We start from the raw sequence: 15,460 nt of genomic DNA on the forward strand, positions 1-15,460 counted from the left end.
TCGAGTCCCGCATCGGGCTCCTTGCTCGGCAGGGAGCCTGCTTCTCCCTCTGCCTCTGCCTGCCATTCTGTCTGCCTGCACTCGCTCTCTCTCCCTCTCTCTCTCTGACAAATAAATAAAATCTTTAAAAAAAAAAAAAAATTTTAAGATGTACACTGTGATGATTAGTAATGTTTATGACATTAACTTTGTTCACCTTAGTATATAAATGGCTAGAGTTTACTTATTAGTTGGAAACATGAAGGCCTCGTATTTTGGCTTTCTTCCTATGTTCACTTCCTTGACATTTTTAATTAAATAATTTCTTAATACTTATAGAACATTAAAACTTGTGTGAGTTACGGGTACTGGGTGTTAGCTTGATTGTAAAATTCTGTTACATTAAATGCACAGTCAGGGAATTCAGTTAAGTGTGTTGTCTACAATCCTTTAGTGGGAAAAAACAAAATCACTTAATTTACTGTCCTCCCCCAAATAAGCAGAGTCTGCATTCTTAAAGCCAGGTACAATTTACTTATTATTATTTTTTAATATTTATTTATTTAAGAAAGAGAGAGCAAGAGAGCAGGGGTGGAGGCAGAGGGAGAGGGAGAGAGAAACCCAAGCAGGCCCCTTGCTGAGAGCGGAGCCCAACTTGGGGACCCATCTCACAACCCTGAGATCAGACCTGAGCCAAAACCGAGAGTTGGATGCTTAACCAACTGCACCACCCAGGCACCCTAGCCAGGTACAATTTAATTAAAATGAGTATTTGCTTATTTTTAATTTGCCAGAAGCAGCCTAAAAATGGAGATCATGGTCTTAATTATATATAATTTCGATTATTTTCAGTTTCTTTTTCATAAATGTAAAATTGACCATTTGGTAAAATGGTTTGGTACCCTTGGATATTTACTGGAATGAAATAGTGAAAGGAACAAAGATTCTTAGAAAAGTAATTACAATGTAAGTGTCCAGTGAATTAAATGTGTAGTTGGCACTAGTAGTTCTCTAGTAGCACTCAGTAGTTCGCACTGCTGAGAAGTGGGCAATGTCCTAGTGATGGACTGGGGAATTGGGGAGAAGATCTCTAAAAGCTTTTGTGGATATTTTTGTCTTCTTTAACTAGGGGGAAGCCATTGTTTGTGCTTTAGAATGAGGCTTTTCCTATTGGCAGCAGTGGTGTTTTCAGAGGATTTAGAGTAGTGAAAATAAGGTAACTCAGTAGGTTTTAAGTTCTCTAGATATTTTACTACGATTTAGAAAACAGTAATTATTGGGGGTGCCTGGCTGGCTCAGTCAGTAGAGCATGTGACTCTTGATCTCCGAGATCTTGAGTTCAGGCCCCACATTGGGGAGTAATTATTAATGATGTAAAGCAGTAATTATTAATGATGAAGAAGTTAGCTCTAAAATATGAAAAAATTATATTCTATTTAAAAATAAACTTCTTGGGGCGCCTGGGTGGCTCAGTGCTTAAAGCCTCTGCCTTCGGCTCAGGTCATGATCTCAGGGTCCTGGGATCTAGTTCCGCATCGGGCTCTCTGCTCAGCGGGGAGCCTGCCTCCTCCTCCTCTCTCTCTCTGCCTCTCTGCCTACTTGTGGTCTGTCTGTCAAATGAATGAATGAATGAATGAATGAATAAATAAATAAATAAAAATAAAAATAAAAATAAACTTCTTGGGGCACCCGGGTGGCTCAGTGGGATAAGGCCTCTGTCTTTGGTTCGGGTCATAATCCCAGGGTCCTGAGATCGAGCCCCACATCGGGCTCTCTGCTCAGCGGGGAGCCTGCTTCCTCCTCTTTCTCTCTATGCCTGCCTCTCTGCCTACTTGTGATCTCTGTCTGTCAAATAAATAAATAAAATCTTAAAATAAATAAATAAATAAATAAACTTCTCTTCCCCTAAACCCCAGTTACTGTTCTCTCCACTGGTCTTCCCAGACATCTTGAGAATTGTCTGTATTCATTGCCTTTTTTCTTTGCATCCTGTTTACATTAGTGTATCTCACACAAATGTTTTTTAACTGAATATTGAATATGTGAGTGTCCTTTCAATTAAAGCAAAAGAGAAAAAAATATCTTTTTAGAGGATATAAATATTTGCCTCTGCTTGGGGAGAAAAGGGGTAGACATGTGAGTTAACTTCAGAAGAGGCATTTCAAAAATTCAGACAACATGAGGAACTTTCATTTGGTATATTTGAATTTCTAAGCATATATGAAATAAGCCAAATCCTCTCTTTAGGTGCTATCAGCTGCCTCAGCTGCAGGGGTTTCTGTAGCTTTTGGTGCACCAATTGGAGGAGTTCTTTTTAGCCTGGAAGAGGTAGGTAAAGAAAACAACAACTATAACATTGTGTATAATTACCATTAAAATATATATTTTGGTACACTTTTCAGTTTTATAGCTAGTGTAATAGATATAGACTGTGTTTTTAAGTTTTCAGGTTTAACTTCATAAAGTTATTTTTCGCTTATTCTTACCTACAGAGTAATACATTACATGTGTCCTTTACCTTGAGAAAAGCCTTAAAAATATTATTCATGTATAAATATTAAGTGATTATAAAAAAAAAAGTTTGTTGACATACTTAAAAGTAAGCAGAAATGGATTTGACTTAGTTAAATGGATTTAACCACTGTTTGTTAAATTATCACTATCACCCATGTTTTTATTTTAAGAGTTTTAATTAATTCCTAAATTTGTGAGTTTGTCTTGTATGCTTATTTCTGGGGTAGTTATTCATGTTTAAGAAGATGATTTTAGTCGTATCAGTGGCATATTTTTTGTTTTCTCTGGTGCTTAAGACTTTTTTACATGTTTATACAAAAATGTGATTAGGAATGTTTTAAAATTTACTTTTCCAGTTTGTGTTCTTTTCCTCTTTTTTCTTTAATATAGAAGAAACAAATACTTCTTTATGAGCTAATAGGAGTTGGTGATGGTACATTTATTCTTAACTACATGATTGAATTGGAGGTGAAACTCATTTTGAAAATAAAACAATGCTAGGTATCTGAAATAATTATTATAGACATTTTTGATCAGTTGATATTGGGAACTTGTAATGATGTGATAGCCAAAGTTAATAAAACATCGGTTTTTTACTTACCACAGTAAAATATATTATATGTAAACTCTAGTTAAACAGCAAAAATTTAGGCTATGATATTAAAGTTATATCAGAAACATCTTATAAAATTATACTATTAATTTTTCTCCCCCCCCTTTTTTTTAGGTTAGCTATTACTTTCCTCTTAAAACTTTATGGAGATCATTTTTTGCTGCTTTAGTGGCTGCATTTGTTTTGAGATCCATCAATCCATTTGGTAACAGCCGTCTGGTCCTTTTTTATGTGGAGTACCACACACCGTGGTACCTTTTTGAACTGTTCCCTTTTATTCTCCTCGGGGTATTTGGAGGGCTTTGGGGAGCCTTTTTCATTAGGGCAAATATTGCCTGGTGTCGTCGACGCAAATCCACCAGATTCGGAAAGTATCCTGTTCTTGAAGTTATTGTTGTTGCTGCCATTACTGCGGTGATAGCCTTCCCTAATCCATATACCAGGCTCAACACAAGTGAGCTGATCAAAGAGCTTTTTACAGACTGCGGTCCTCTGGAATCCTCTTCTCTTTGTGACTACAGAAATGACATGAATGCCAGTAAAATTGTCGATGATATTCCTGATCGTCCAGCAGGCCTGGGAGTATATTCAGCTATCTGGCAGTTATGCTTAGCACTCATATTTAAAATTATCATGACAGTATTCACTTTTGGTATCAAGGTAAGTGCTAATGTGAGGTGCTATTTAAGTAATTTTGACATGTTTAAGAATTGTATGTGAAATGAGCAGTGCAATGCTTATATAAAAGTGGTTATTTCATAAGTGTGGGCTGAAAAAGTTCTTATCTTTTGTGTTTCATTTTAAGTAATGAATAAAAGAATTCTTTTGGATATATTGTTGAACATGGTTATCTGTTACTGTGTAACAAATTACCCCAAACCCAGCAATTTAAGATAACTCTTTATTTTGCTCTTGCTATTGCGTCAATAATTTGAGAAGGACTCAACTGGGCATGCTTTGTGGTCTGTCATATATGTCATCAGGCATGGCTAAGGCTGGTCATCTACCACCTGAGCTGGGAAGAGTCAGATAACTGGGTCTGGAACATCTGGGCTCCTGAACATCTCTTTCTCTCTAACTCTCTATCTGTCTCTCTGGTTTTTCTAGCATGGTGCCTTCCAGGCATTTAGATTTCTTACATGGTAGCTCAGTGTCCCAAGAGAATTGGTTTTTTTTTTTGTTGTTTTGTTTTGTTTTTTTTTTTAAGATTTTATTTATTTATTTGACAGAGAGAGATCACAAGTAGATGGAGAGGCAGGCAGAGAGAGAGATAGAGAGAGAGGGAAGCAGGCTCCCTGCTGGGTAGAGAGCCCGATGCGGGACTCGATCCCAGGACCCTGAGACCATGACCTGAGCCGAAGGCAGCGGCTCAACCCACTGAGCCACCCAGGTGCCCGAGAATTGTTTTTTTAACCTGGCCAGGGAAGTCATGCACCATGCCTCATGTTACTTTCTATTTGTCTGGGAAGTCACAGAGGCCTGCCTCTTAATGGGAGCAGTGCCAGGGAATTCATGATCATGTTTTAAAAACACATTAGTTTCTTTTTGCTACTATAATAAACTGCTACAAACTTAGTGGCTTAAAAATCACACATATTCATTACAGTTTTGGAGATCAGAAGTCCAAAATTGGTCTCATCGGGCTAAAATCAGGCTGTTCATAGGGATATATGGAGATTGTAGGGGAGAGTCCATTTCTTGCCTTTTCCAGCGGTCTAGAGACTGCCCATATTCCTTGGCTCATGGCCCCCTTCTCCTATCTTCGAAGCCAGCAGTGGGTAGTTAAGTTTCTTTTTACCTCATTATCCTGACACTAACTCTTCTAAATTATTCTTCCACATTTAAAATAACCTTTGTGATTGCTTTGAGCCCACCCAGGTAATCTGGGGTAATCTCCTGTTTTAAAGTCAGCTGATTGGGGCGCCTGGGTGGCTCAGTGGTTTAAGCCGCTGCCTTCGGCTCAGGTCATGATCTCAGGGTACTGGGATCGAGTCCCACATCCGGCTCTCTGCTCAGCAGGGAGCCTGCTTCCCTCCCTCTCTCTGCCTGCCTCTCTGTCTACTTGTGATCTCTCTCTGTCAAATAAATAAATAAAATCTTTAAAAAAAAAATAAATAAATAAAGTCAGCTGATCAACAACCTCAATTTTTACCTCAACGTTAATTCCTCCTTACTGTATAACATAAGGAATTCATAATAATCGGGATATAGAAACTTCGAGGAGCCGTTACTCCGCTGTCATGCTATAGGGTATTTGCTTGAAAGGACACTGCAGACTCTGTTAAATTACTAGCATATGAATACCATGTCTTTTTCCATCAAAGACTTAAAGGAACTAGGCCCAGTGCCCTGGCACATTACTTCATTTGAATGTGGAAAAGTGAGAATAACGTTGATTAATTGGTGATTTGCCAATAAGTGTAATTTTCTTATATGACTGTCAGTGCTGTATATGAAGATCAAATGTCAGCTAATCGTTTTTTAAATAATAATCACTAGTGATAATATTCTTTCACAGATGTAACTTATGTGGAATAACACCTTAATTTCAACAAAATCATGATAGTTTTTGAAATATGATCTCTTTCTTTTCTGTTGTTCTCTATTTAGTCCACTGGGTATGAGTGTTAAATAATAGAAAAACCTTGAAGTTAAAAGTTTTTTTCATAGTGGATCAAGTTAGAGCAACTATTGAAGCACCTGTTTCTGTGTAAGCTGATTTTCTGTAAATCCCAACTTTCTCATCTTCAGTTGAGCTACAGGATGCTGGAGACAATTGGCAAGTCTTTGTTAAGTCTCGCATTGCACAGTGCTCTGGCTGATGAATCCTGACTGGCAGTAGAATAAAACATATTTTGATCTCTTCTATTTATTTGGATGACCTTTTAATGATCCTGGTCCATGTTCAATGTGCCATCATTTTGTGCTCACCTTCTTTCCTATCCAGAACATTTTAGAGCTATTAGTATTTTAATCTTTAAATGATCTTGCTTAAAATGTTTACTATTCCTATTTTCTTCATTAAATTTAATTGATCAATAAACATTTTTCTCCTTATATGTATCACTAAAAAATATTTGAAGGACCTGGTAAAATTGTCTGCTTCGCACTGTACCACTTAAGAGGAATCGTATCTAATATTTTTATCATTTGATAGACAACAGATATGTAGGAAGGATGTAATTGTGGAGTAAAGAGCAGTACTTCTCACTGAATTGATTTTATTTTGTGAAAACTGCTTCATATTGTCCTTTTTTTTCCTTCCCCGTTTCAGCATAGACTACTAAAAATTTTGTTAGGGACTGGCATTAAGGAACCTTTGAGCTAAAGGATAAATAACCTTGGGTTATTTTCTCTTTGGGCTGGAGAATGTCACGTGGTACTTTGTAACTGAATTCATGAAATTGTTAAGGTACAAGTAGAACAGTATTTTGCTTTAGTTTTATTTGTACTCGGATTTTGCTATATAAATAAATTGTGAAAAGAATCAAAAGTGTTAGAAACAGGCCCATAGAATGTAGGTTCCGAGTGTCCAAGTAGAGACTCTGTGCCCAGTTAAGCACTGTGTTTCTGTTACAGGTGCCATCAGGCTTGTTCATTCCCAGCATGGCCATTGGAGCGATTGCCGGAAGGATCGTGGGGATTGCAGTGGAACAGCTTGCTTATTATCATCATGACTGGTTTATCTTTAAGGAGTGGTGTGAGGTTGGAGCTGATTGCATTACACCTGGCCTTTATGCCATGGTTGGTGCTGCTGCATGCTTAGGTAATTTAACTGTGTCTGTGGATGGATGTTTGTGAATCTGAGAGAGAAAAGAACAAGAGTGAGAACACGTTTAAGCTTAGCTGGTGAGGTGGGTGAGGGTGGTACAGGACAGAGGAAGAGAATGTCGAAACTAAAATGAAACAGTACTACTATTATATGGTGTTTATGTAGTACTAGTTTTCATTTTGCCTGTCTCTAAACATTTGTTAATGCAAACATTTAATGGTGGTCAGCATCTTTTAAATATTGTGTAATATTTAATATTGTGACAGAAAACGTCTCAGTACAGCATAAGCTTAATTTGAATCTTGTCCAAGGAGAGTTTTTTCTTTTACTATCAAGGATCTTGGCTTGCCTATGATGACCGTAGCATGATTCCCGAGATTAGCATTCTAGCAAAGCGTCAGAGTAGCTGTGGCTCTGCAGTGACTTAGAGGCTGTAGTAGAAGATTTCTTTACCAGCCCTCCTCCATTTAAGGTGCATTTATAGCAAAATGAAGAAAGGTAACTGTTGTTTTAATGAAAAAAAATATATATCTGCATTAAATACTTAAGAGTCTATGTATTGTTCTCTTGGATGTGAAAAATAGTTATTTTTATATTTAAAATGTCAGCTGAATTTTGGTTATGATATTTAATAATAGTTGGTATTTTGACTTATTTTTGTTCAGTGAATCAAAATTATATAATTACTGATCTTCAAAAGTACAATATCAAGTCCAAGTGAAGGAAAGAATCATTTTAATCAAAGTAGCAATTATTTAGTAGTTATCCACTTTCTCTTCAGCACTTTCTCTTCAACGGTGCTAGGTGCAGGGAGTGATACAAAAAGAAGTATAAAACATGGGCCCAACCTCAAGTACAGTCAAGTTGGGGAGACAAGATCAAAACTGAGAGAACAATACTGAGCAATTTAATGATTATATAATGAGTATTACATAATGAGTCTATGAAAGTTATAGGAATCTAGAGAAAAAGAGAGCTGATGTAGTTCAGGTAGAGTAGAACATGAGCTTTACTTAAAATTGGTAGCATTTAGGCAGACTGGGTGGCTCAGTCTTTAAGTACCTGCCTTCAGCTCAGGTCATGATCCTGGAGTCCTGGGATCGAGCCCCGCATCAGGGTCCCTGCTCAGCAGGAAGCCTGTTTTTCCCTCTCCCTCTCCCCCTGCTTGTGTTCCTTCTCTTTCTGTGTTTCTCTCTGTTAAATAAATAAATAAAATCTTAAAAAAAAAAAAAAAAAGAAAAAGAAAAAAGATGAGTAGCATTTAAAGAAGAGGACTTTCTCTTCTGATGGTCCTGTGGGTTAAAATGATAGTACCTATGGAAGGTGCCAATTTATAAATGTTAATAAAAGTGGGGAGAGGGGTTTCAAAAAAACATAAAGAAGAGGACTATTTTTGAGGAATATAATCATCTGAAGGCAAAGGAATTGGGATAGGGATAAATTTAGTATTCATGGAGCTTTGAAGATACAATATTGAAATAGAAAGTGCGTTTTGGATACTTTTGGGAAATGAAGTTGGGTTAGTGAGAAGGAACCAGATTATGAAGAGGCAGTGATTTGTGTCGAGATCAGTTTGTATGTGGAATTGGTCAGATCTGTGGAAGAATTGTGGCTTTGGGTTTGTAGCTTGACGACTTTGGGAGTGTTCCTTTGCTTTGATTTTTTTATTTTCTTACCTTTAAAACAGAAATAATAACTTTTTATCTCCTACTGTTTGAGGATTAAATGAGATCAAATGCATGTAAAGCTGTTAGCACAGTGCCAGGTTAAAATCAGTCGCTTAGTTTAAAAAAAAAAAAGCCTTTATGAACTGACTAGGGACATGCCTGGCATAGTGTAGATAAGTAATATATAGTAGGTTCTTTCTCCCTTCTATTTTTAGGTTAGAAAACCAAAAGGAAGAGTTTAAGCTTAATACAGTATGAACTGGTGATTCCTGGTAGGTTTTTGAGCAAAGGAGCAACATGGCGAAAGTAGTACTTAGGAAAGATTAACCTGGGAACATGATTTATAAAGTGGATTGAAGGTAATGGGGCCTGCAGTCAAGGAGGTAAGATAAAATAGTATTAAAATTAAGGAACAAAGTCTTGAGAGTCTGGACTAGTTTGGTAATAGTGACAGTATTGAGAAAGGGACCCATAGATATTTTGCAAAGCAAATCGAATAGGACTGGGTGAGGGTCTAGGTGTTGGGTTAAAGTAAAGAGATGGATCTGGAATGACTGTCTAGGTTGCCAAGAAGAATGTAGTGCTGGTGCTAGAGTCAGGGAAGTTGGAATGGGTAGCTCTTTGGGGGAAGAAGAGGATTTTGGTTTTAAGTGTGTGGTGTTTTTTGTGACAGTGGGTCATCCACAGTCTCTTTACGGTTGGAAAAACTTGACAAGCAAACATTAAGATAAGGTATGCAGAGTTGAAGACATGAGACAAATGCGACAGTAAGTGAGACATGTGGATTATGAGCCATCAGCATACAGATGGTAGTTCATCCATCTACTTGGGTAGATGATTTGGGTAAACAAATAAATGAGTTTTCTAAGGGAGGGGATATTACCCTGTTAACAGAAATCACAAGGCATTGAAATATTTTACTCATTTTGAAAAGATACAGAATAGAGATGTGTATTAAGTTAATATTCTACCCACATATGAACTTAATTTGTAAATTGGCAGCTGTGACATAAAAGGTAGCTCTTACATGCTTCACCAAATTCTAATAATCAGTTTTCATAAGAGTGAAATTATGTCCTTGCTATAGCAATAAACCAGAATGGCAAGCTTGCTTTAGTTGGTCGGCTGTGTACTGTGAAGTAAACAGGTTTTGAAATGTTATTTTAATAGTCTTTTGTGTTAACTAAAGAAAATCATTGTTTCTCTAGATCTTATTAAAATAGTGATAATTGTCCTAAGAGACGAGTAGCAGTTTTTTTTTTTTTTTTTTTTAAGATTTTATTTATTTATTTGACAGAGAGATCCCAAGTAGGCAGAGAGGCAGGCAGAGAGAGAGAGGGGGAAGCAGGCTCCCTGCTGAGCAGAGAGCTCGATGCAGGGCTTGATGCGGGGCTCAATGCAGGGCTCGATCCCAGGACCCTGAGACCTGACCTGAACCAAAGGAAGAGGCTTTAACCCACTGAGCCACCCAGGCGCCCCGAGGAGTAGCAGTTTTTGATGATAATCCTTTTCACTAAGTTTTATTTACAATTCATGTTCAAATACCTAGTACAAAAATTCCATTAACATGTCCCTGTCCTCCTTGACCAGTGGTGCTTATTTTTTTTTTTTTTTCCAGGTGGTGTGACAAGGATGACTGTCTCCCTGGTGGTTATTGTTTTTGAGCTTACCGGAGGCTTGGAATACATTGTTCCCCTTATGGCTGCTGTTATGACCAGTAAATGGGTTGGCGATGCTTTTGGTAGGGAAGGCATTTATGAAGCGCATATCCGGTTAAATGGATACCCTTTCTTGGATGCAAAAGAAGAATTCACTCATACCACCCTGGCTGCTGATGTCATGAGACCTCGAAGGAATGATCCTCCCTTAGCCGTCTTGACACAGGACAATATGACAGTGGATGATATAGAAAACATGATTAATGAAACCAGCTACAATGGCTTTCCTGTCATAATGTCAAAAGAATCTCAAAGATTAGTGGGATTTGCCCTCAGAAGAGACCTGACAATTGCAATAGGTACCCTTTTTAAAAAATACACACACATAAATCTATCTATATCTGTATCTGTTGGAATCTACATATATTTAGATATACATAGACATATAATAGATTTCTCAAGAAAAGGAAAGCAATAATATTTAATAGGTTGGGTTTGTGGGGGCGAGAGGTGTATTTTATTTATGTCCCTGAAAGTCTTATATTCATTAGGAAAGGAATTATGCATCTGAATTGTTTTCCCACTAAGTACAGTTTTTTTGGTCAGTTTATATTTATTGGAATAGATAGACATTCTCAATGAATGAGGTGAAAATAAAATTTAAAATAGTATGATATGTCAGTACAGTTCTTTTTAAAGAAATCTTTTCATTTATTAAAGATTTTATTTATTTGAGATAGAGTGTGCTAGAAAGAGCATGAGGGGGCATTCAGAGGGAGAGGGAAAAGCAGGCTCCCCACTCAGCAGGGAGCCCGGTGTGGGGCTGGATTCCAGGACCCCGGGATCGTGACCTGAGCCGAAGGCAGACGCTTAACTGACTGAGCAACCCAGGCTCCCCACTAAATGTAGTTTTATCTTTTGATATGGCATTGTTGTCAGAGATCGAAGTCCGATTCTTTCTTTTTCCACTGATACAAACCTTGTGAAGTTGATATTGTTCATAATAGTGTATAAGATAAGGCCTTAGCAAGTGCCAGGGCATCCCACTAAATACATTCTTATATTTAATATTGGCTTATTTGAATGCAAGTTATTGAAAATCTCATCTTCATAGTCTGTTTCGTGTCAGATTTACAGGTTTTCCTTTTTCAGCTTTTGGATTTAGGTTTACAATATTAACATAAAATATCTGCTTGAAAGTGAAAAAAAATTGAAATTTTATTTTGGTTAAGTGCTGTTGAAAAGTATATATAAGTTGTATTGTATTTTGAGCTGATATTCCTGCAAATATAGATGAAAGGCATTAGCCATATTACATTATTTCTTGGAGATAAATTAAACTTTTATGAGGAGGAAACAAGTTGTATTCCTCCAAGATTTATTTTTCTCCTTATCTTACAGTCCTGAAGTATTGATGAGGAGGCTAGTAAGGCCTTTTCTATACAACCTGATTCCTTCACTCTTCCCCAAATCCCAAAGGTGATAAAGAATATTTTCATCAAGCTGTGGTTTTCATACTCCCGAGTTTTCAGTGGAGGACCATGAGCAAAAAATGTTAAGCATTTGGTCCTATGATCACATCCTCTACAACTTATCTCTATACCATTTGCAAAAGGATTGAAAAATAATTTAATTCTTGTGCCGTTGGAAGAGGGAAGACTTAGGGGAGTATTTCTCAAATTAGAATGGAAATGCTCTGTTTATAAGAGCTATCAAGGGGCGCCTGGGTGGCTCAGTGGGTTAAAGCCTCTGCCTTCGGCTCAGGTCATGATCCCAGGGTCCTGGATCGAGCCCCGCATCGGGCTCTCTGCTCAGCAGGGAGTCTGCTTCCCTTTCTCTCTCTCTCTCTGCCTGCCTCTCTGCCTACTTGTGTTCTCTGTCAAATAAATAAAAAATCTTAAAAAAAAAAATAAGAGCTATCAAATAAAACAAAAGTGCCTACAGAGAATATCCTATTTAGTTAAGGAAAAGCCTACAGCTCTGGAAGAGTTTTTTAAAGACTAGCAATCCTGTCATTCCAAGTTTTGCTGTACGTAGTAGAATAGTTGCCAAGAGTGGGCAATATGTATGGTTAGACTTGGCTCTTGTGTTTAAGTGTTTCAGTTTCTAAGCTGTTACTGTGGCCAAACTCACAGAGAAGAATTTCATTGTGTAGATTCATATTCTTTAGGTTTTAATGGTAGCCAGCCAAAGGAAAGAAAAAGGTCAGAATTGTAGAATTTACTTAGAAATTTAAAGGAAAACAGGGCTTTTAAAGAAGAAGAAAGTGTTAAAAGTTAAGAATTACTCATAATCCTGCTGATTCTGTGGATATATTTTTCAGTTTTATTACTATCTTGAAACAGAGTATTGTGATAGCAGATAATGTCAGTTTAAGGGGAATAGGTATACTTGAGACATGTGAAATAACCAGTCATATCATCAGAAATGTTCCACATATGAAGACTTTTAGGACACACCTTAAATATTTACCTACATATATTTTTATGAAGTTTACATTTTTGAATGAGAAAAATAGGCCTGTACATGAAGTTTTGTATATATGTGTAACATATAAACTATGTAGTTATATGTGTTTATACAAAATATTTTATGAAAGACAAAAAAATGCTTGAGAAACAAGTAAACTGTATGCCATATCCAGGGATGGGAAAACTCCAGATTTTAAAAGTACAGTTTTCCCATAATTTATAAACTCTGCATTTGTATGTCATTTCATTATTTAAAAGTTTAGATTACTTATAGATGGTACATTCACATAGTTCAAATCAAGAAGATTAAAATTATACAGTGACAAATGTCTCTCACCCATGACCTCATAGTTATCAGTTTAACTCTCTACAGGCAGCCATCTCTGGTTTCTTATGTATTCTGTAGATACTATTCTATACTTCTATAAGTAAGTATATATATTTTTTTCTTTTTAAACAAATTGTCATGCTATCTAATATGTGGTGTTGTGTACTTTGTTTTTTGTTTTTTTCACTAGACAATGTTTTCTTGGACATCTTCCCAGTGACTTTCTTCATTTTCTTCTTTTAAAGCTACACAATATTCCATTAAGTTGGCATACCATGGGATACCTAATGATTTCTAAAATCAGTTCCTCACTGATGGACATTCAAGATGTTTCCAATTTTCTGCTGTTACAGAGATAGCTCCCTGTTATATTTGATTATCTCACATATTCAATATTCTGCCTATGTGCAAATGTACAAAAATTACTGGAAGTGGAATTGTTGGATCAGAGAGTAGGTGCATTTGTAATGTTGTAAGATATTTTCACATCACACCAGGTAGTGATTATACCCTGTACTCCCACCAGCAGTGAATGACAGTTTAACTGTGTTAAAGTTTAGTTCAAATGGAGAGACATTTTTCCTGCATTTTTATGTCAAGATTAAAAGTGAGGCCGAATGTTTTATAGATTTGTTTAAAATGAAGCATATTTAACAAAATGTGAATTGAATCGTCTTTCCTATTTTCCGACTTAAGGTATAAAAAGTACACTTGTTCGTTTCTATTTATGTAATACCCATAAGCTTTACAGGGGGACTCTTAGTGTATGAAAACCTAAATATCATTTACATATTGAACACGATAGAAGGTACATGGCACAGTGACAGGCTGCTCCCCTATTTGTACTTTTCTCCTATCCCCTCAAGACTTTTTGTTCCGAATAAAGCTTTAGTGTGCGTACTGAGGAGAGCTAATTTGTTAAAGGTTTCCCTTTCCATAGCAACATTTAGAAACCTTAAAATGAGTTTATAAAATAATATGCATTGCCAGTAAGTGGACTTGTCTTTTGTTTATCTCTTTGTAGTAGCTAAAGTAAACTTTATAACTGCTTGGTTAGTTGAGGTACCATTTTACAGATTGAGATTTTTTTGCTTTCTAAGATTACTACAAGTGATGAAAGACTTCTCGCTCCATGGGGAATGCTTTTGCAGTCTGTCATCATCAGGTTTTACATAGTCAAAAATGAAGGGGACAGCCTGTGTGTCTTTCTTTGTTGATAAGTTGTGAGAAGTTAAGCCCTTGAGAGTGTATTAACATGAACAAGAATAATAAAACATAAAACTTCAGGGGGAGAAAGGTGATCACGTTCAGACATTTTATGTTTAACATTATGTTAGAAAAGAGCCATTTCCATTCCCCTAGAAGTGTAACTCTATTTTGCATGCATACTTTAAAAACAAAAAAAATGCCTGAATCGTATCAGAAAATGAAAACTATTATGATATTTTCTGCTTTAAAAGCCTTTGAATAAATGGCATTATTTTTTATCAAACAAAGCAAAACAATCCTAGCAGATGTCCTGGGCACTTTGTAAGTACTCAATAAATGGTGCCTGTTAAAGTAGTTACTGTATTCATGTAGAGGACAGATTTAAGTCAGACTGTGTGTTCACTAGCCTTGTCCCTTGTATATCAAAGGAAGATTACAATAAGCAAATAAATAAGGTTAATAACTTTTTCTAAAATTTTCTGAAACTTCTATCATTAAATGTTTATTTAAACAATCTCAGCATATTTTCATTGATGGTATAATATTTATTTTAAAGTAAGTTTGATGAGTAGGGTTGGTTTTAACTTAGCATCTGTCCTGCTAACAGTATTTATACTCCACCATTCAAAGGTCATTAGCCAGATGCTTTTGTGAGTTAAGAAAACTTAAGGAACATTTTTTTTTTTAAGATTTTATTTATTTGACAGAGAGAGAGTAGGCAGAGAGGCAGGCAGAGAGAGAGGTGGGGAAGCAGGCTCCCTGCTGAGCAGAGAGCCTGATGCGGGGCTCAATCCCAGGACCCTGGGATCATGACCTGAGCCGAAGGCAGAGGCTTTAACCCACTGAGCCACCCAGGCACCCCAAGGAACATCTTAAAAGAATCACTTATATCACTTGCCAGTAGGCTTTCTTCTTTTCTATGCCTTTATCATGCTTTTGAAGTGGTTTAGTAAGTAGTAATTAGAACTTCACTTAGTGCCTTCCTACCTGAATGTGTTCCAGCACAAGTTAAATAAGGCTTTAGAGGTCAGGAGGAGCATAAAGAACCGCAGTGTTTGTTTATATATATATTTTTTAAGATTTTATTTATTTATTTGAGAGAGAGACAGTGAGAGAGAGCATGAGCGAGGAGAAGGTCAGAGGGAGAAGCAGACTCCCCATGGAGCTGGGAGCCTGATGCGGGACTCGATCCCAGGACTCTGGGATCATGACCTGAGCCGAAGGCAGTCGTCCAACCAACTGAGCCACG

At 36.8% G+C, this 15,460-nt stretch overlaps 1 protein-coding gene across 4 annotated transcripts in view; it reads left to right on the top strand.

The window, feature by feature from the left end:
• LOC111154636 (chloride voltage-gated channel 3) overlaps window positions 1-15,460 on the top strand; it is a 95,008-nt gene that overhangs the window by 68,425 nt on the left and 11,123 nt on the right. For all 4 annotated transcript variants that reach the window (XM_022514384.1, XM_022514404.1, XM_022514394.1 and 1 more), the window contains 4 exons: window positions 2,227-2,307; window positions 3,221-3,766; window positions 6,686-6,872; window positions 10,164-10,562. In XM_022514384.1, coding sequence (XP_022370092.1) covers window positions 2,227-2,307; window positions 3,221-3,766; window positions 6,686-6,872; window positions 10,164-10,562 — 1,213 coding nt within the window. The remainder of the gene's footprint in view (window positions 1-2,226; window positions 2,308-3,220; window positions 3,767-6,685; window positions 6,873-10,163; window positions 10,563-15,460) is intronic.

Source organism: Enhydra lutris, unplaced genomic scaffold (assembly GCF_002288905.1).
Source record: "Enhydra lutris kenyoni isolate GAN:26980312 unplaced genomic scaffold, ASM228890v2 scaffoldscaffold3, whole genome shotgun sequence".
Classification (NCBI taxonomy): Eukaryota; Metazoa; Chordata; class Mammalia; order Carnivora; family Mustelidae; genus Enhydra; species Enhydra lutris.